General features: G+C 44.7%; 1 protein-coding gene across 2 annotated transcripts in view; it reads left to right on the top strand.

Moving 5' to 3' along the window:
* The window catches only part of LOC115452899 (sprouty-related, EVH1 domain-containing protein 1), a 30,836-nt gene that overhangs the window by 3,194 nt on the left and 6,424 nt on the right, over positions 1-21,218 (top strand). The window contains exons 2-11 of one of the 2 annotated variants that reach the window (XM_037437715.1): positions 2,864-3,000; positions 4,464-4,561; positions 5,587-5,755; positions 9,099-9,187; positions 9,499-9,604; positions 9,880-9,968; positions 11,220-11,313; positions 11,666-11,753; positions 13,691-13,802; positions 20,548-20,639. In XM_037437715.1, the coding sequence (XP_037293612.1) occupies positions 2,864-3,000; positions 4,464-4,561; positions 5,587-5,755; positions 9,099-9,187; positions 9,499-9,604; positions 9,880-9,968; positions 11,220-11,313; positions 11,666-11,753; positions 13,691-13,802; positions 20,548-20,639 (1,074 nt within the window). Of the gene's footprint in view, positions 1-2,863; positions 3,001-4,460; positions 4,562-5,586; positions 5,756-9,098; positions 9,188-9,498; positions 9,605-9,879; positions 9,969-11,219; positions 11,314-11,665; positions 11,754-13,690; positions 13,803-20,547; positions 20,640-21,218 lie in introns of both variants that reach the window. The other variant, XM_037437712.1, reaches the window with a different exon arrangement.

Below are 21,218 nucleotides of genomic sequence, written 5' to 3'. Positions count from 1 at the left end.
TTTAAATAAGGATTAAAAAAATATAACGAAAAATAAAATTCAAAAACCATTGTAACAAATTTAACCTTCCAAGGGTCCAAAAACTATATTCTTATAATAGATGGCTTCAATAACCATTGTAGGCTATAATCTTCCAGTATAACGACGGTCCCTACGTAAAGTATTGAATCTGCAAAATTGCATTTTGCACATGCAATGCTTTGCGTAGGGATTGTCGAATATACATCGCTTGTTTAGTGTATATTCCCATGGCGATAAGCACTTCGATCCTTATTGACTTAAATGCAGTTCATTTCAATAAGGACCGTTTAAATATCGACAGACCCTACGCAAAGTATTGAATCTGCAAAATTGTCGAGAAGTATACCATACCTAATGAACTTATAACCTTTGCTCTGGATAATGTCTCGCGAAAGTTTAAGAAACAAGTTGCCCGAGTTAAATATCACCCTCTACTACTGACGGAAGTATGCTTCGTAAGCAATGGTTCCACTGACATCACATCTGCTACCTATGGGTTAAAATATTGAACAAAATCGTTTAAACTAGAAAGCTCTGCATTATAATGCATAAGTACTTCCAAATACGTTCACACTTAAACCACTTTTTATTGGTAGGTCTCTTATATGTGAGAGTCCGCCTAGGTAGTCACCGTAATGTCTATTTCTGCCGCCAAGCAGCAGTGTGCAGTCACTTGTGTTCTTGAAGGACATTGTAGCCAGGGTAACTACTGGACATAAGACTTAACATCTCATGTCTTAGGATGGCGAGCGCGGTGGAATACCAAACAATACTTTGTATTTAAAGGTGTTGCTGTTTATGGGCGGTCGTATCGCTTACCATCATGCGAACGGCAAGCTCGTCTTGTCATTCACAGGAATATAAAAAAATAAAAGAAAAGGTAGGTTGAGGCAATTTGTGTCACTTTTCGCTATGTGTATTCCGTCCTTTAATGTGATAAGTGGTCCATCATTGTATTGTTGGGCCCTTATTCTGTATGACGGTGTAAACTCTTAACGCGGCCGTGTTTCGTTATCTTAGTTAAGTTAGCGTGTAATGGTATTCTGGGGCCTTATTCTCTATGACACTGCAAACGCGTAACGCCGCCGTGTCATGTTATCTTCGTGAAATTTGTGTGGAATGGTATTCTGTATGCCAATTTTTATTGTATTGAACGTGACGCGATGCGTTAAGAGCTTGTTACGCACTGTAAAAATAACGTGTGGCATAGAGAATATGGTCTCTCAATAGATATTGGCGTACAGGGGCCTTATTCTCTATCCCGCACGTTATTTTAACAGTGCGTAACAAGCACGTAACACAACGCATCATGTTTAGTACTATAGAAATTTGGCTTACAGAATACCATTCCACACCCATTTCTCGAAGATAACATGACACGGCCGCGTTACGCGTTTACACTATCATACAGAATAAGGGCCCAGGCCAATATCTATTGTCTTAAATGCGACGCGGTGTGTTACGCTTTTGTTACGCACTGTTAAAATGACCTCGAAAAGAGAATATGGTCTCTGGCTTAAGTTATAAAAAATATTTAGGTTAAGTCATGGATTTTTACCTGGTTTTTGATTTAGGCCTGGCTTTTTTAGTTGTATCGCGGTACGACGCGCTGAGGTATAGGGTTCGATCCCTGATGGGGCAATGTGGTATTGAGGTTTTCTGCTTAGTATTAGCTTGGGGTCTGGCCGTTAAATGGCAATCAATTACATATAAGTCTTTATTACATAGAATAGGTCCCATGACATATCTTGGTGATTACAAAGGAAAAAAACGTGATATTAAAAAGAAACCGGTCATAACTATTGGATATAGCGTCTAGGTGAGATCCCTTCAATATCGTTACAACCGATTTTCACTATAAAAACTGCAGTTTCACCCGGTATTGACCTACGTCAATACGGATCAGACCCACTGCTGACGTCCATCCCGGGATGGGTAAGTAGGTCAGTCAACTTTGTCCTTTACCGGGTCTCAGGCTTTACCTAGATTTTTTTCTTTCTTTGAATGACGAGACGAGCTTGCCGTTTACCTGATAGTAAGCGATACGCCCATAAACAGCAGATACACCAACACCTTGAATTAAGAAGTATTGTTTGGTATTTCAATGCGCTCGCCATCCGGAGACATGAGATGTTAAGTCTTATGTCCAGTAGTTACACTGGCTACAATGTCCTTTAAACCGGAACACAAGTGACTACGCACTATTGGTTGGCACATTTACAGCCATTATATTATGCGCTAATTTAATATTAAATAAATGTCACGTTTTATTCTTCGTACAAGTGCAAAGACAACAAGTTCCTCTCTTGAAAATTCAAGAGATATTTTTTGTTAAGTTTTCCAGCAGACTTGATTAAAACGCATATTTTCCAGCGAGAAAAAAAGACAACACTACGATTACAATAATTAAAATATTATAACTTATAGCTATAATGTAAGTCCAAGTTAGGAAAACTCAAGGTGTATATAATAATAATATCAGCCCTATACTATACTGCCTCACTGCTCGGCACGGACCTCTACTACTGAGAGGAATTAGGTCTTAGTGCACCACGCTGGCCTAGTGCGGATTGGTAGACTTCACACACCCTCGAAAATTCCTGTAGAGAACTTCTTAGGTATGCAGCTCCTCACGATGTTTTCCTTTCCCGTTAAGCAAGCGATAAGTTCACAAAGAATGCACATAATTTTTTAGAAAAGTCAGAGGTGTGCCTTTGGGATTTGAACCTGCAGACATTCGTCTCCGCAGTCCGTTCCACAACCAACTAGGCAACCGCTTATTATTACCTAGTTATAGCGGTTGTTATTGTCTACTATAATGTACCGTTCTACTTGTCTCCAGTGCCTATCTGGTGCGTGTGCGAGCGCAGGTGATGTGCCGCGACGAGGGCACGGGCGGGTGGGTGGCGCTGGGCGGCGGCGGCCTGGCCGACGTCATGGTCGGCAAGCGGCCCGCGCCACACACGCACAGGATATCCGGTGAGTTAGGTTTTGAACTTGGAAGTCATGGGTTTTGAACTCGGAAGTCATGGGTTTTGAATTTAGAACCCCGATTGGGGTAATAGTGTCAACTCGTTTTGAACTTGGAATGAGAGACGGAGAGTCATGTGTTTTGAATTTCGAACTTAGGTTGTCGAGACGTAGTTTGAACTTGGAATGATAGTCATGGGTTTTGATTTGATTCAAAGTTCAAACTACGTCTCGACTACCGCCCTAAGTTCGAAATTCAAAACACATGACTCTTTATCTCTCATTAAAAAATTTTGAATTTCGAAGCTTAGATGGTAGTCCAGACATAAGCGATCGTAATAAAAGAAATGTTATGTTAGGTAAGTTTACGGTTCATTTTGCATTAATAGTATTATTACGGTACTTCGATCGCAGGACGCGGAACTAAGAATAAAATAATACATTACATACGCTGGGAAAATATAATATTATAAATAATTAAATATGGACGATCAATGTAGATAACATTACAATGGAATTACGTCAAAGTATCCAAAATAGAATCTATTATATTAAAGGAACGAAGAAAAATAAATACATACATTCTGCAATAATCATTGTATTTCATAATATAATTGATAAACAAAAGCATTGTTTAAAATAGTTACTATTTGATTATTTTATTCTGAATTGTTCTTGATTCATGTTGATCAGCTAGTGTGATTCCGGTTGCTTTGTGTATAACTATTGCAATTAATAAACGTTATTGTTTATAACAGGATATGTATAAAAATGCTTACTAATGTACAGTCAGCCACAAAAGTAGTTAACTTCAGATGAAATATTATTTTTTCTTTATCTAAAATAAAGATAAAAATTGGAAGGTTATTTTATTGAAAAATACCATTGTTGATATGGACACAAAAGGTAAAACGCGATTTAAAATTTTGTATTTGTTCAGGTAATTATGTGGCTGACTGTACCCACTAATTCTAATTAAATATATAGATAACATTTTTGCTGTTGCTTACGTTGTCAAATACGTGGAAAATTCCATATCACTATAAAACACGATGCTAGAAAACATTCTTGCAATCATAATTTAGTTACAAATAGTTTCTAACTATACCTTTAAATAACAAACAAAAACCACACTCTACATAACATCACGCAATTATCCCCGAAGGGGTATGCAGAGGCGCAACTAGGGCACCCACTTTTCGCCAAGTATGTTCCGTCCCGTGATGTGACAGGGGGCGAGTCTATCGCCATATCGGGCAAAAATTCCAGACTCCGGGCTGATACTGAGCAGAAAAACCCAAATATCACTTTGCCCGACCCGGGATTCGAACCCAGGACCTCAGAGCGCTATTGTACCGGACATGCAATACAACTACGCCACCGAGGCAGTCAAACCACACTCTAACACTTGCAAAATTATATACATCTATACCAAAACCCTTAAATAAAGACTTATCCTCTTCTGTTAGCAGGTGGGGATAGTAATAGCGACACGACATCCACCTCCGCGATCGTGTCGACGCCCACGCACGAATACTACATACACGGCAAACGGATCAGCGATAATATGGTATGTACCACGAACCTTATAATAATAATAAAATAATATCAGCCCTGTATTATATACTTGCCCACTGCTGTGCACGGGCCTCCTCTACTACTGAGAGGGATTAGGCCTTAGTCCACCGAGCTGGCCTAGTGCGGATTAGTAGACTTCACACACCTTCGAAATTTCTATAGAGAAGTTCTCAGATGTGCAGGTTTCCTCACGATGTTTTCCTTCACCGTTAAAGCGAACGATAACTTCACAAAGAATACACACATGATTTTAGAAAACTCAGAGGTGTGTGCCCTTGGGATTTGAACCTGCGGACATTCGTCTCGGCAGTCCGTTCCACACCCAACTAGGCTATCGTCGCTTTTTTTTTGCCACGAACCTTGCCTATCCTTAAACTTGAACCATGGTTTGTTGAAGCTTATGCAGTGCCTCTGATGGGTAGACCTGGTAAGCTAAGCTCCCGCACTTCGCTCATGACGCCAACGTGGCTATTCTTGTGGCAAATGTCTTTCTGTGCACGCCCATGCATAAGGTTAATGACGTCATTATCACCATCAGGGTAGCGGATTGCATGTCTTGAATTGAAAACCTACCTAAAATATCCTTAGTTTTTCAGCTTATTAGTAATTTGGTCCTTCAACCCAGATATATCTGACAACGCATTGATACAATTAGTATTGAATATGTTTATAGGTAATTACTTTTTTCAGATGACCCACTTGCTTGCAAAAATCTTGCTTCCAACTGTACATACAATATAATTATTTAGTCAGCCATATTAGAATTTTTTGGTCCTTCAACCCGGACAAAAACAGTTACAAGTTAAAGTTAATATAAACTAAACTTAATATAAACGATTATAAAAACACAATGCATGCCATTGTGCACATATTGACAGAATATGCACTTAAATACTTTAGCCCCTCTCCCCCTGGCCATGAAGGCCTCCAATTTCTTCGAGAGAAAATTATAATAGATTTATTTCACAGTTAAAAATTCCGCAAAACTGTACTTAAAAACATATACCATCTTTCCAGGTGGTGTTAGAATGCACGGTGAAGAAAGACTTCCAGTACAACAAGGTGATGCCCACGTTCCACCACTGGGTGACTGACGAGAAGCGGTTCGGGCTGACCTTCCAGACGGCTGCAGACGCGAGGGCCTTCGACAAGGGAGTCCGGACTGCCATCGAGGAGCTGTTAGACGGTAAGCTGCTGTGGGAATAGGGTAAGGAGCTATTGGAAGACGGGGCTATAGGATTGCTTCAACATGGCAATGAACAACTGAGAAATATCAATCTATTTATTTTGCAAATATGGGTACATTATTAGGTGGCGTGTTTTATAAAATAGTGTTTTACCATATTTAGTCAAATGACGTGCAAAATTACAATACAATGTGTTATAACATCATTACAATATATAAAATTTAATCTCAAAGTTAAGCTAAAACTAACATCATATTATGCGTTAGGTAGTAATCACTACATAGTATAAAACAAAGTCGCTTTCTCTGTCCCTATGTGTGCTTAAATCTTTAAAACTACGCAACGGATTCTGATGCGGTTTTTTTTTATAGAGAGAGTGATTCAAGAGGAAGGTTTATATGTATAATAACATCCATTAAATAGTGGAGAAATACTGTTATTTTGTTATGTTATACCCGTGCGAAGCCAGAGCGGGCCGCTATGTTTTTATATACAACGTTCACAGTTTTTCTGTAGTGTATTTAGTATCAGCATTGCAGCCGTGCAAAGCCGGGGCGGGTCGCTAGTGATTACTATAACAGCAGTTACAATGTGTTACACAAAATTATTCCTGTTAATCTCTAATATTCAACTCATATAAGTTATTTCATTAATAAAGACACGCCACACCACTTTTTGGGGACGACGCGCGGTAAGAGATCGGATCCGAGCCTCGGCTTCCACGCTATCTATCTTAATAATATAGCTGACGTAATAATTATATTAATTGGCAACTGGAAGTAAGATTTTTCTATTCTAAAAAAACCAAGGAGCAAGGGATCACCTGACAGAAAGTAATTACAAATTACATTTACAATACCAATGGTATCCATGCATTGTTAGTTATATCTGGGTTGAAGGACCAAATTTCTAATAAAAAATGGAAGAATAAGGATATTGTAGGTAGGCGGTTAGAGAAAGACGTGGGGCGTGTCTATGATATAATAACAGCTATATCAAGTAGAAGTAGAGTGGCGTAGTTGTATTACAGTGACTGTACTGCTGACGTCTTGGGTTAAACCCCCGGTTCGGGCAAAGTGCTATTAAGCTTTTCTATTTAGTATCAGCCCGGAGTCTAAAATTCGTGCCCAATATGGCAATAGACTCCTTACATCATGGGAATACGCACGTCGAAAAGTAGGCACACCAGTTGTGCTTCTGCTTACCCCTTCCGGAATAAAAGGCGAGAGTGTGTGTGTTTTAGTACTCTAGCAACTTTATACATCATATACTAATTATGTAGCTCGTGTAAATGCAATTAGTCTAGCGAATGATACATTCATCTTCCATCGTTGTTCGACATATCGCTGGCTCTCTTATAAGGATGATTTTAGATTTTGATTGATTTTTTTATCATTTTGTAAGTGCGAATATGTCGTGTTTGTAAGTGTGTTTCTAAATTAATGTGTGATGTTGCCGCTGCGACGAATTTTCTTAAAGTAGTGGCAGTAACGTGCAAGATTAAAATCACTTTTGATATTTATTTTGTTCCAAACTTACACTATTTTATTTTACATCTACGGTTTGAATAACTTATTGTAGTGTTCAAGATAAGTATGTGGTTTCATTTAGTAAGGAAATGACAAAAGATCTTGTATATAACTTAATTTGTACATAAAAATATATAAAACAGATCCTTGTAATAATGAGCTAACGATATTTAAAATGCGATGTCAAACTGGAGGTAGACTATCAGCCCATAGCGACCGTATACAAAAAAACTTCCATAGTGGCTCAAGTGAGTCGCGTTCTGGGATCAGCCTGTATATCCAGTTTCAAACCGGCATAATTGTGTAGACTGGCAAGGGGTAATCATCTCTAATTAGTCGTCAGTCTGGACCCCACACCACTTACCATCAGATACAGTGGGGTCACTTGGTACTCGCTTAAAAAGTATTGTGGTTCACATATAAGATCGAAAGCATTGACGTATATTCTATAGACTCAAACGTCCATATAAACTATTTGTTCAAAATCTGAACTAAAATGGCAACCAAAACGTCACTGTTATAACCTATTTATTCCCTTGTACAACAAATAATTGTCCTTATTTGACTAATATTTTTTATTCACATCCAGGTTTGCACTTAGTCTCGCGTTTTTATATTATGAGCGCTACTACGTACACAACCAAAAGCATCAATATTGACATCATGCTTAAATCAATTTGAATGGATTGCAGTTCAATTCAGTTGAACACAATGAATGTTCGGTACGCCAAATTTACGTAGTACATATATATCGATATTCGAAAATGTTCGGTATATACCAATGTACTACAAATACTATTGAAGTACAATTTATTTTATTATATGGAATGTGTAAAAGTACCCTGTGAACTAATTTATCTAATGTGTTTTCTTTTGCCTCCCCTACCGTATACTGGATTTCTCCACGGTGAGTTAAACATATTAAAATAAATCAATTTTTTAAGGCACCAAAAGTGGGTACCATTTTCGTCACAGTTCTCTGCTTTACTGATCTAAGAGTGACATATCCTAGTAATACACTTGTCGATCAAACATATCAGCCGAAATATGTCCACTGCTGGACATGGGCCTCCCACAAAGATGTCCAGGTCGACCTATTGACAGCGGCCCGCATCCAGCGATCTTCTGTGACTTTTTTTTTATCACCATTAACGGTTGTAGAAAGCCATCTTGTCTAGTCCCTGGTGTATGATCTCTAGAAAGTGTTGACAAGTCAACTCTGATGATACTTGTGGTTACTTAAACTCAAAACCTTACAGGTAGTCGTATTAATATTAATACCACTAGAGTGAAAAGGCTATAAGTCTAACCTGTATATAAAGCCTGATTCTTGCCGGCTTCCCTTTTGTAATTTATGTGAAATTTTAATTATCATTAGTATAACCACCTATAAGTTATGTCGGGATCCCTTTCGCCACGCCAGTTTGGTTTCGGATATTTTTCTATAAAACTTAAATAAAACACTAATCAAATACTGTCAAACAGGCTGGCAGATTCGGATATTTTTCAACAGACTTTAATAAATTACCCTTTTTCCCAATACGTCCAACTAGACCTCTAGAGACTTTCCCGCCCTGACACCCACCATTACAACTCCTGTAAGTCAGGATCATCAGTGACACGCATTTTATGACACCGAGCAGTGAAGCTCGCCGAGTCTCAGGGAAAACTAATTTCTCATTATCCCGCAACGAAATTAATCAAATAGAAAGATAAGGAGGAGTTGGAAATATTAATTGTCTACTTCCCTCAATAGCAATCCAACTAGACCTCTGTCAACCCTAAATAAATACATTGATACATTTGTGTTCAGGTCTGGGTGGGGCATGGCCATCACTTCACGCGTACAAAAAACACAACCCAGCGCCCAAAGAGGACGACGAGGAACAAAACATCTTCGAGGTAACAATCACTGCAATGTATTTTTGTCACACAAAGCCTGTTTATGTAATAGTTCATGTAAAAAAAATCATAATGTTTGTATATATGTAATATCCTGAAACTATGAAATACTTTCCCTCATGACTCATTCGTTCAAAGTTTCGTTTCTTTGAGTTACCATTAAGAATCATATAACTTTCTCCATGTGAAATTTCCTCTGTGTATAGTTTACCATTTGACGTGTTTTCCATGCATAACTTATTAGTTTAGTAGCTTAGTAGTAGTGGTCGCTAGTCGCCAGTCGCCAGTCGCCAGTTGTGTTTGTTGTGCAGTGCCTGAACCTGCCGTCGGGGGGCTCCCGCGAGGAGGGTCGGCGCGACCTGCAGACTCCCATCCTCGCGCCCATCACGCTGCCCGCACACCCGCTCAACGGACACGGTAATACAACGGGAATATTTTTCGGATATTTTCGGATTTCTGCCATATCCGAACCATAACGGATTTGCTGTAGCTTAGTGGGCAAATATAGTCAACATTTCTTGGGCATAGCATAGGCATTTCTTGTATATCCGAATGTTGCCGTATTATCGGATATTTAGTATATTCATAATCACTTTAAAACTCCAAAGTACAATCCGCCATCTTCAATTAAAATTTTGGTTACAAAAATATATCCGCAAAAATACTCACACGTCAATAAATATCCGTTGCAGAGTCGATGAAGCAGTACGAAGTGCAGTACGACGAGAAGACCAGCACCGAGGACGACAACGAGAGGTGCCACTACGTACAACTATCCGCCGTGAGTATCCGCACACACACACAAACACACGCATGCATACACACAAACATGTACCCGAACGCACAAACATACGTACACGCACACATACACAAACACACACCCTCACGCACACACTATTATACACATGCAAACGCACACACTCAAACACGTACACGAATGCATAAACACACGTGTACAAGCACACATAAATACACACTATTTATGATATTTGGGTTTTTCTGCTCAGTATCAGCCCGGAGTCTGGAATTTGTGCCCGATATGGCGATAGGCTCGCCCCCTATCACATCATGGGACGGAACATACTTGGCGAAAAGTGGGTGCCATAGTGGCGCCTCTGCATACCCCTTCGGGGATAAAATGCGTGATGTTATGTATGTATGTAAATACACACGTGCACGCTCACATCCCTACGCTACCTGTACACAAACTTTTGTTATGTGTATTCCGACCAATGATGTGATGGGACGATCCCATCGCCAGACACTCCAGACTCCAGATATTGGACTGAAAACCCAATATCATTAGAATACTTACGGATAAAGGAAAGAAATATTGATACTGTTGGGCGGTCGTATCGCTTACCATCAGGCGAACGACACACCTGCCTTGTTAAAACGAAATAAAAAAAGGACCCAAAATCACTGACTATTCTAACTGCAAAGCTAATAATATTAACGTGTTCCATGATTTAGCAAACACATAAGCAAATTGACATCATGAATAGCAATTCAGCAAAGTTTATAATGAGCGTAAAAACACAAAATTAATTAGGGAGGAAATATGAAACTTAGAAAGATTTAATTCAGGTAGTTAGTTGAATGTAACCATAATATTTATTTTTAATTTTACATATCATAGTTACAATAATCATGATTGGGCACAAGTTTTGGAGTACAATTCAGATTACTAACTTTAGCTTTTATGTTTCTCTGAATTTTTTTATACATCTTAAATAGACAACGAAATAATATAAACTACTTATATCCCTCTCAGGGCCCTTATTCTGTATGATAGTGTAAACGCGTAACGCGGCCGTGTCATGTTATCTTCGAGAAATGTGCGTGGAATGGTATTCTGTAAGCCAAATTTCTATAGTCCTAAACATGACGCGTTGTGTTCCGTGCTTGTTACGCGCTGTTAAAATAACGTGCGGGATAGAGAATAAGGGCCCTGTAGTAGAGGAGGCCCGCGCCCAACAGTGGGACGTTATATAATACAGGGCTGATATTATTATTATTATCTTTATTGCAGGTGCACGAGTACACATACCCGCAGGGTCAAGGCGTCATTAGCTCGGAGAAGTCCACGCCCAACACCAAGCCACCGCTACTCAAAAGGGACTCAGGTGATAATACCATTCTTCGGCACACAGTTGCCACAAATGAATATATAGGGTTAAATGTTTGATTACTTCATTATTTTATTACTAACGTAATTTTTCACGTTAAATCCACGAGCAAAAGCTACTACTATATTAGTCCGTAGATTCTTTCTCAGAACTAAAGTTGCACCATGTACTTTTATAGAAAAAAGTAGCCTTTATATGATCAATATAAAAAGCATAGCCTATCTGTGTGTAAATATTTATCTAAATCTGTTCCGCAACCACTGCTTTCATCTCAAATACACCCCAAAAATCTCCAGAAACTCACGTTTATAATTTTACTTAGTTCTTAATCATAATGTATAACTTGCAGGGTCGCTAAAGAAGTCCACGTACACCGCGCCTCCGCCACTGCCAGGGAAGAAAACCATCGAAACCTTCCAGGGACGGCTCAAATGCAGGTATGTTTATTATCCGACAATATTTATTTTATTTATTTATTTATTTACTAGTTACACCAACGACATGTCACAATACAATATAACGATATTTAAATATATAGGAATTTTTACAGTATGAAATGCCTTTACAGGAGTATACAACATTTAAGGGTTTCAGAGCAAGAAGAAGAAAAATTATAAGAAAGACTAGCTTTTGCCCGCGGCTCCGCCCGCGTTATAAAGTTTTTCAGGCTAAAGTTTTCCGTTATAAAAGTAGTAGTTTCCCGGGAGCCTATGTTCTTCCCAGGGTCTCAAACTATCTCCATATCAAATTTCATCTTAATACGTTGGGTAGTTTTTGAGTTTAACACGTTCAGCCAGACAGATGCAGCAGGGGACTTTGTTTTATAATATATTTTTAGAATTTTTTAAGAGGAACAATCCCGTCATACATCATTGTTGCATAACTTTAACCGTTTACGCAGCGCAGGCAACGGAAGCTCTCAAAACTAATAATTTTCTCCGTTTTTGCAACATGTTTCATTATTGCTCCGCTCCTATTGGGTATAGCGTGATGATATATAGCCTATAGCACTTCACGAACAAAGGGCTATCCAACGCAAAAGAATTTTTCAGTTTTGACCGGTATTTCCTGAGATTAGCCATTACTGCTCCGCTCCTATTGGGTATAGCGTGATGATATATAGCCTATAGCACTCCACGAACAAAGGGCTATCCAACGCAAAAGAATTTTTCAGTTTTGACCGGTATTTCCTAAGATGAGCCATTACTGCTCCGCTCCTATTGGGTATAGCGTGATGATATATAGCCTATAGCACTCCACGAACAAAGGGCTATCCAACGCAAAAGAATTTTTCGATTTGGACCGGTAGTTCCTGAGCTTAGCGCGTTCAAACAAACAAACAAACAAACAAACAAACAAACTCTTCAGCTTTATATAATAGTATAGATTGCACGATAACAGTATACATACATTGAATATTTACGATAATAACACTACTTACATTCATACAATAACGTTAACAATACAACCAGTACCAGAATATGAACGAATAAAGACCACGGCCACACGTCACGTAGGCAGTCAGTCGAAAGCGGGCCGCCATTTTGCCAACCCGCGACACCCGTTTGCCCTTTGTACCTCAGTGTTTTAAATGTATGCAACTTTAAAATACTCTGTCTAAGCAGCAAAAGCAACCCGTTTCCTTTTACTATACATGCTTCGGGGAGCATTGCCGTTATGTAAAAATGGAAATAATCATTCAAGATTGAATAGGCTCTTAAGACAATAGTAAAATAATGCCATGTATTAATTATTCATTAAAAGAAAAGTAATAAAAAAATAACAATATATTTCATTTTAGTAAAAAATCATAATTTATTGAAATGAAATATATATTCGATTCCAATAATAGACATGAAAAAAATGCCAGAAAATATGCAAATTCCATATAGTCTAAACAATGTCCATATAGTATAGAACCCCATAAGTTATTTGCATAGTGTTACTCATCATGCCAAAGAGTAGGAAGACTTCAAAAACTTTTTTTATTACTTTGAATGTCGAGGCGAGCTTGTTCGCCTGATGGTAAACGATACGACCGCCCATAAACAGTAGAAACAGTAACACCTTGAGTTACAATTGTTCGGTATCCCACTGCGCTCGCCATCCTGAGACATGAGATGTCTTATTATATTCAGCAGTTACACTGGCTACAATGTCCTTCAAACTAGTGACTACACACTGCTGCTTGGCGGTCGAAATAGACATTGCAGTGGTACCTACCCAGGCGGACTCTCACATATGAGAGACCTACCACCAATGACCACCATTCCTTGCAAAGACCTTACGTACATTCTCAAAATTCCTCAGTGGTAGAGACGTAGTGTTCCACAGTTATAGTAATCAATTACAATAATAATGTTTAACTCAACAGGCACTGTCACGAGTGGTACCTGGAGAGCGCCAACCGCGCCGGCTCGTGCGAGTACGCGCCCGACTGCTGCCGCGCCTGCGTCGACTGCGTGTCCTGCATCAAGTGCGCGCAGGTACTAGGGGGGGGCTGGACCGGACACTAACATTAGTATAATATCACAACCGCGCCGGCTCGTGCGAGTACGCGCCCGACTGCTGCCGCGCCTGCGTCGACTGCGTGTCCTGCATCAAGTGCGCGCAGGTACTAGGGGCTGGACCGGACACTAACATTAGTATAATATCACAACCGCGCCGGCTCGTGCGAGTACGCGCCCGACTGCTGCCGCGCCTGCGTCGACTGCGTGTCCTGCATCAAGTGCGCGCGAAGGTACTAGGGGGCTGGACCGGACACTAACATTAGTATAATATCACAACCGCGCCGGCTCGTGCGAGTACGCGCCCGACTGCTGCCGCGCCTGCGTCGACTGCGTGTCCTGCATCAAGTGCGCGCAGGTACTAGGGGGCTGGACCGGACACTAACATTAGTATAATATCACAACCGCGCCGGCTCGTGCGAGTACGCGCCCGACTGCTGCCGCGCCTGCGTCGACTGCGTGTCCTGCATCAAGTGCGCGCAGGTACTAGGGGGGGGCTGGACCGGACACTAACATTAGTATAATATCACAACCGCGCCGGCTCGTGCGAGTACGCGCCCGACTGCTGCCGCGCCTGCGTCGACTGCGTGTCCTGCATCAAGTGCGCGCAGGTACTAGGGGCTGGACCGGACACTAACATTAGTATAATATCACAACCGCGCCGGCTCGTGCGAGTACGCGCCCGACTGCTGCCGCGCCTGCGTCGACTGCGTGTCCTGCATCAAGTGCGCGCAGGTACTAGGGGGCTGGACCGGACACTAACATTAGTATAATATCACAACCGCGCCGGCTCGTGCGAGTACGCGCCCGACTGCTGCCGCGCCTGCGTCGACTGCGTGTCCTGCATCAAGTGCGCGCAGGTACTAGGGGCTGGACCGGACACTAACATTAGTATAATATCACAACCGCGCCGGCTCGTGCGAGTACGCGCCCGACTGCTGCCGCGCCTGCGTCGACTGCGTGTCCTGCATCAAGTGCGCGCAGGTACTAGGGGGCTGGACCGGACACTAACATTAGTATAATATCACAACCGCGCCGGCTCGTGCGAGTACGCGCCCGACTGCTGCCGCGCCTGCGTCGACTGCGTGTCCTGCATCAAGTGCGCGCAGGTACTAGGGGCTGGACCGGACACTAACATTAGTATAATATCACAACCGCGCCGGCTCGTGCGAGTACGCGCCCGACTGCTGCCGCGCCTGCGTCGACTGCGTGTCCTGCATCAAGTGCGCGCAGGTACTAGGGGCTGGACCGGACACTAACATTAGTATAATATCACAACCGCGCCGGCTCGTGCGAGTACGCGCCCGACTGCTGCCGCGCCTGCGTCGACTGCGTGTCCTGCATCAAGTGCGCGCAGGTACTAGGGGGCTGGACCGGACACTAACATTAGTATAATATCACAACCGCGCCGGCTCGTGCGAGTACGCGCCCGACTGCTGCCGCGCCTGCGTCGACTGCGTGTCCTGCATCAAGTGCGCGCAGGTACTAGGGGGGGCTGGACCGGACACTAACATTAGTATAATATCACAACCGCGCCGGCTCGTGCGAGTACGCGCCCGACTGCTGCCGCGCCTGCGTCGACTGCGTGTCCTGCATCAAGTGCGCGCAGGTACTAGGGGGGGGCTGGACCGGACACTAACATTAGTATAATATCACAACCGCGCCGGCTCGTGCGAGTACGCGCCCGACTGCTGCCGCGCCTGCGTCGACTGCGTGTCCTGCATCAAGTGCGCGCAGGTACTAGGGGGCTGGACCGGACACTAACATTAGTATAATATCACAACCGCGCCGGCTCGTGCGAGTACGCGCCCGACTGCTGCCGCGCCTGCGTCGACTGCGTGTCCTGCATCAAGTGCGCGCAGGTACTAGGGGCTGGACCGGACACTAACATTAGTATAATATCACAACCGCGCCGGCTCGTGCGAGTACGCGCCCGACTGCTGCCGCGCCTGCGTCGACTGCGTGTCCTGCATCAAGTGCGCGCAGGTACTAGGGGCTGGACCGGACACTAACATTAGTATAATATCACAACCGCGCCGGCTCGTGCGAGTACGCGCCCGACTGCTGCCGCGCCTGCGTCGACTGCGTGTCCTGCATCAAGTGCGCGCAGGTACTAGGGGCTGGACCGGACACTAACATTAGTATAATATCACAACCGCGCCGGCTCGTGCGAGTACGCGCCCGACTGCTGCCGCGCCTGCGTCGACTGCGTGTCCTGCATCAAGTGCGCGCAGGTACTAGGGGCTGGACCGGACACTAACATTAGTATAATATCACAACCGCGCCGGCTCGTGCGAGTACGCGCCCGACTGCTGCCGCGCCTGCGTCGACTGCGTGTCCTGCATCAAGTGCGCGCAGGTACTAGGGGCTGGACCGGACACTAACATTAGTATAATATCACAACCGCGCCGGCTCGTGCGAGTACGCGCCCGACTGCTGCCGCGCCTGCGTCGACTGCGTGTCCTGCATCAAGTGCGCGCAGGTACTAGGGGCTGGACCGGACACTAACATTAGTATAATATCACAACCGCGCCGGCTCGTGCGAGTACGCGCCCGACTGCTGCCGCGCCTGCGTCGACTGCGTGTCCTGCATCAAGTGCGCGCAGGTACTAGGGGGGGCTGGACCGGACACTAACATTAGTATAATATCACAACCGCGCCGGCTCGTGCGAGTACGCGCCCGACTGCTGCCGCGCCTGCGTCGACTGCGTGTCCTGCATCAAGTGCGCGCAGGTACTAGGGGCTGGACCGGACACTAACATTAGTATAATATCACAACCGCGCCGGCTCGTGCGAGTACGCGCCCGACTGCTGCCGCGCCTGCGTCGACTGCGTGTCCTGCATCAAGTGCGCGCAGGTACTAGGGGGCTGGACCGGACACTAACATTAGTATAATATCACAACCGCGCCGGCTCGTGCGAGTACGCGCCCGACTGCTGCCGCGCCTGCGTCGACTGCGTGTCCTGCATCAAGTGCGCGCAGGTACTAGGGGCTGGACCGGACACTAACATTAGTATAATATCACAACCGCGCCGGCTCGTGCGAGTACGCGCCCGACTGCTGCCGCGCCTGCGTCGACTGCGTGTCCTGCATCAAGTGCGCGCAGGTACTAGGGGGGGCTGGACCGGACACTAACATTAGTATAATATCACAACCGCGCCGGCTCGTGCGAGTACGCGCCCGACTGCTGCCGCGCCTGCGTCGACTGCGTGTCCTGCATCAAGTGCGCGCAGGTACTAGGGGCTGGACCGGACACTAACATTAGTATAATATCACAACCGCGCCGGCTCGTGCGAGTACGCGCCCGACTGCTGCCGCGCCTGCGTCGACTGCGTGTCCTGCATCAAGTGCGCGCAGGTACTAGGGGGGCTGGACCGGACACTAACATTAGTATAATATCACAACCGCGCCGGCTCGTGCGAGTACGCGCCCGACTGCTGCCGCGCCTGCGTCGACTGCGTGTCCTGCATCAAGTGCGCGCAGGTACTAGGGGGGCTGGACCGGACACTAACATTAGTATAATATCACAACCGCGCCGGCTCGTGCGAGTACGCGCCCGACTGCTGCCGCGCCTGCGTCGACTGCGTGTCCTGCATCAAGTGCGCGCAGGTACTAGGGGCTGGACCGGACACTAACATTAGTATAATATCACAACCGCGCCGGCTCGTGCGAGTACGCGCCCGACTGCTGCCGCGCCTGCGTCGACTGCGTGTCCTGCATCAAGTGCGCGCAGGTACTAGGGGGGGCTGGACCGGACACTAACATTAGTATAATATCACAACCGCGCCGGCTCGTGCGAGTACGCGCCCGACTGCTGCCGCGCCTGCGTCGACTGCGTGTCCTGCATCAAGTGCGCGCAGGTACTAGGGGGCTGGACCGGACACTAACATTAGTATAATATCACAACCGCGCCGGCTCGTGCGAGTACGCGCCCGACTGCTGCCGCGCCTGCGTCGACTGCGTGTCCTGCATCAAGTGCGCGCAGGTACTAGGGGGGGCTGGACCGGACACTAACATTAGTATAATATCACAACCGCGCCGGCTCGTGCGAGTACGCGCCCGACTGCTGCCGCGCCTGCGTCGACTGCGTGTCCTGCATCAAGTGCGCGCAGGTACTAGGGGGGGGCTGGACCGGACACTAACATTAGTATAATATCACAACCGCGCCGGCTCGTGCGAGTACGCGCCCGACTGCTGCCGCGCCTGCGTCGACTGCGTGTCCTGCATCAAGTGCGCGCAGGTACTAGGGGGGGGCTGGACCGGACACTAACATTAGTATAATATCACAACCGCGCCGGCTCGTGCGAGTACGCGCCCGACTGCTGCCGCGCCTGCGTCGACTGCGTGTCCTGCATCAAGTGCGCGCAGGTACTAGGGGGGCTGGACCGGACACTAACATTAGTATAATATCACAACCGCGCCGGCTCGTGCGAGTACGCGCCCGACTGCTGCCGCGCCTGCGTCGACTGCGTGTCCTGCATCAAGTGCGCGCAGGTACTAGGGGGGGGCTGGACCGGACACTAACATTAGTATAATATCACAACCGCGCCGGCTCGTGCGAGTACGCGCCCGACTGCTGCCGCGCCTGCGTCGACTGCGTGTCCTGCATCAAGTGCGCGCAGGTACTAGGGGGGGCTGGACCGGACACTAACATTAGTATAATATCACAACCGCGCCGGCTCGTGCGAGTACGCGCCCGACTGCTGCCGCGCCTGCGTCGACTGCGTGTCCTGCATCAAGTGCGCGCAGGTACTAGGGGGGGGCTGGACCGGACACTAACATTAGTATAATATCACAACCGCGCCGGCTCGTGCGAGTACGCGCCCGACTGCTGCCGCGCCTGCGTCGACTGCGTGTCCTGCATCAAGTGCGCGCAGGTACTAGGGGCTGGACCGGACACTAACATTAGTATAATATCACAACCGCGCCGGCTCGTGCGAGTACGCGCCCGACTGCTGCCGCGCCTGCGTCGACTGCGTGTCCTGCATCAAGTGCGCGCAGGTACTAGGGGGCTGGACCGGACACTAACATTAGTATAATATCACAACCGCGCCGGCTCGTGCGAGTACGCGCCCGACTGCTGCCGCGCCTGCGTCGACTGCGTGTCCTGCATCAAGTGCGCGCAGGTACTAGGGGGGGGCTGGACCGGACACTAACATTAGTATAATATCACTACATAGTATAAAACAAAGTCGCTTTCTCTGTCCCTATGTGTGCTTCAATCTGTAAAACTACGCAACGGATTTTGATGCGGTTTTTTTTTAATAGATAGCGTGGTCCAAGAAGAAGGTTTATATGTATAATAACATCCATTAAATAGTGGAGAAATACTGTTATTTTGTTATGTTATACCCGTGCGAAGCCAGAGCGGGCCGCTATGTTTTTATATAAAACGTTCACAGTTTTTTTGTAGTGTATTTAATATCAGCATTGCACCCGTGCGAAGCCGGGGCGGGTCGCTGCTATATAATAATAACAGCCTTGCATTATATACTGTCCCACTGCTGGGCACGGGCCTCCTCTACTACTATAGGGTAAGGCCTTAGTCCACCACGCTGGCCTAGTGCGGATTGGTAGACTTCACACACCCTCGAAGTTCCTATAAAGAACTTCTCAGATATGCAGGTTTCCTCACGATGTTTTCCTTCACCGTTAAAGCGAACTATAATTCACAAAGAATACACACATGATTTTAGAAAAGTCAGAGGTGTGTGCCCTTGGGATTTGAATCTGCGGACATTCGTCTTGGAAGTCCATTCCACATCCAATTAGGCTATCGCCGCTTTTACCATGTGGCTGTACCATGTCACGGACGAAATATGATCCACGCTTAGCTGACCTATTACGGTGCTTTAGGCGAAAGAAAACTGTGCCACTATTTCGATATGATTTTTTAAGGTCCCAAGTGCATGATGACGGTGGAGGTAGAGACTCCCCCTTAGAAACTAGCGCCTTAACTACAACGTGGGGCGACCGAGAACCAGCACTGATTATAATCAAAATGTGTCTAATGAATGCGCCGCGAACGTATCATAATGAACCATTTTTGGCTTTTGCTATAAAAAACGTTAACATATTTTTTTTAATACTTATGGTGTTCAATAAAGTGTTAAAATAAAACAAATAAAGAAAACATTACCTAATAGTCCCAAAACTATTGATAAGTAATCTCTCAATTCTATTCTTATATTTCTTCTTTCTTCTATACAATTTTTGGAGTACATTTCTGCATATAATGCCTCGGTGAAGTTATATTAGATGTACGACACGGCTCTGAAGTTCTGGATTCCAATCCCAGGTCAGGCAAAATTATATTAGGTTTTTCTACTCAGTATCAAGTCTAGAATTAATGCTCGATATGTCGATAGGCACGCTCTCTATCACAACATGGGAAGGAACACAGGTTAACAGCAGGTATCCTGGTTGCACCTCTGCCTATCCCTTCAAGGATAAAGACGTGACGTGTTTTTGTTATTATATAATTAGTACTGGGCAGAATGAGAGGTAGAAAGTATTCGTCAATTTATAAAAATGATTCTGACAATATTAAAATCCATACCAAACCGCAATCAATGTAAAAATTGATAGAAAAACAATCAACGGTCTCCAAGCAACACCTTTGAACAACATATTGCAAAAAATATTTGACTTAATTTTACGGTCACCTGTCTGTCATTATGAACCCTCTTAGGGGAATAGTACTAATTTAAATAATGTCTTCCAGTGTCTGGTGTACCACTGCGGATGGGACTCTGAGGGCGACGCCGTGAACCGACCCTGCGCCTGCGCACCGCCTCACACCACCTGCGCCGTGCGGTAAATAGTATTAAGTTGATTAATAATAATATAACTTATTTTTACAGCTCTTTTTTACATGTTGGTTATTTTGTATCCACCCAGATAGCAACCAAAAGACACGAGGGTGTAAGACCCGCCATAGTGGCGTAAGCGTGTCGGTTCCAGGAACAACCTGTGTACAACCGATTTCATACAGGCCGGCATTATTATGTCGACTGGCGAGAGTTAACCATTTCTTGCAATCAGGGACAGTTTACTGTGTCCGTACAGATAATTATATATTCTGTACATTTCTAGTAACCCTTTTGCCTTAAGAGCGTTTACGTGCCGCGCGTGAAGTCAACTATAGGTAATTCTTCGCAAAATTCACTCACACAGAGCCGTTTCGTAGCTGTGTGCGTAGAGTTAGCGCATCGGCTATCTTTATAGTCAGACCAACCAATTTTGATCTTTTCGCTTTAATTATCTAATTGGAATGTAACTTATGATTTATGAATTTATGATAAATGAAGAATTCTATTATTAAATATATAAGAATTCATCATGAAATAGTTTATATGTATCATTTTGTAATTATAAAAAAAAATAAACATTTTT

The sequence above is a fragment of the Manduca sexta genome, chromosome 2, assembly GCF_014839805.1.
Source record: "Manduca sexta isolate Smith_Timp_Sample1 chromosome 2, JHU_Msex_v1.0, whole genome shotgun sequence".
In the NCBI taxonomy this organism is placed as follows: domain Eukaryota; kingdom Metazoa; phylum Arthropoda; class Insecta; order Lepidoptera; family Sphingidae; genus Manduca; species Manduca sexta.
Note: the sequence above shows the minus strand (reverse complement) of the source record. Positions and strands in the feature narration are given on the sequence as shown.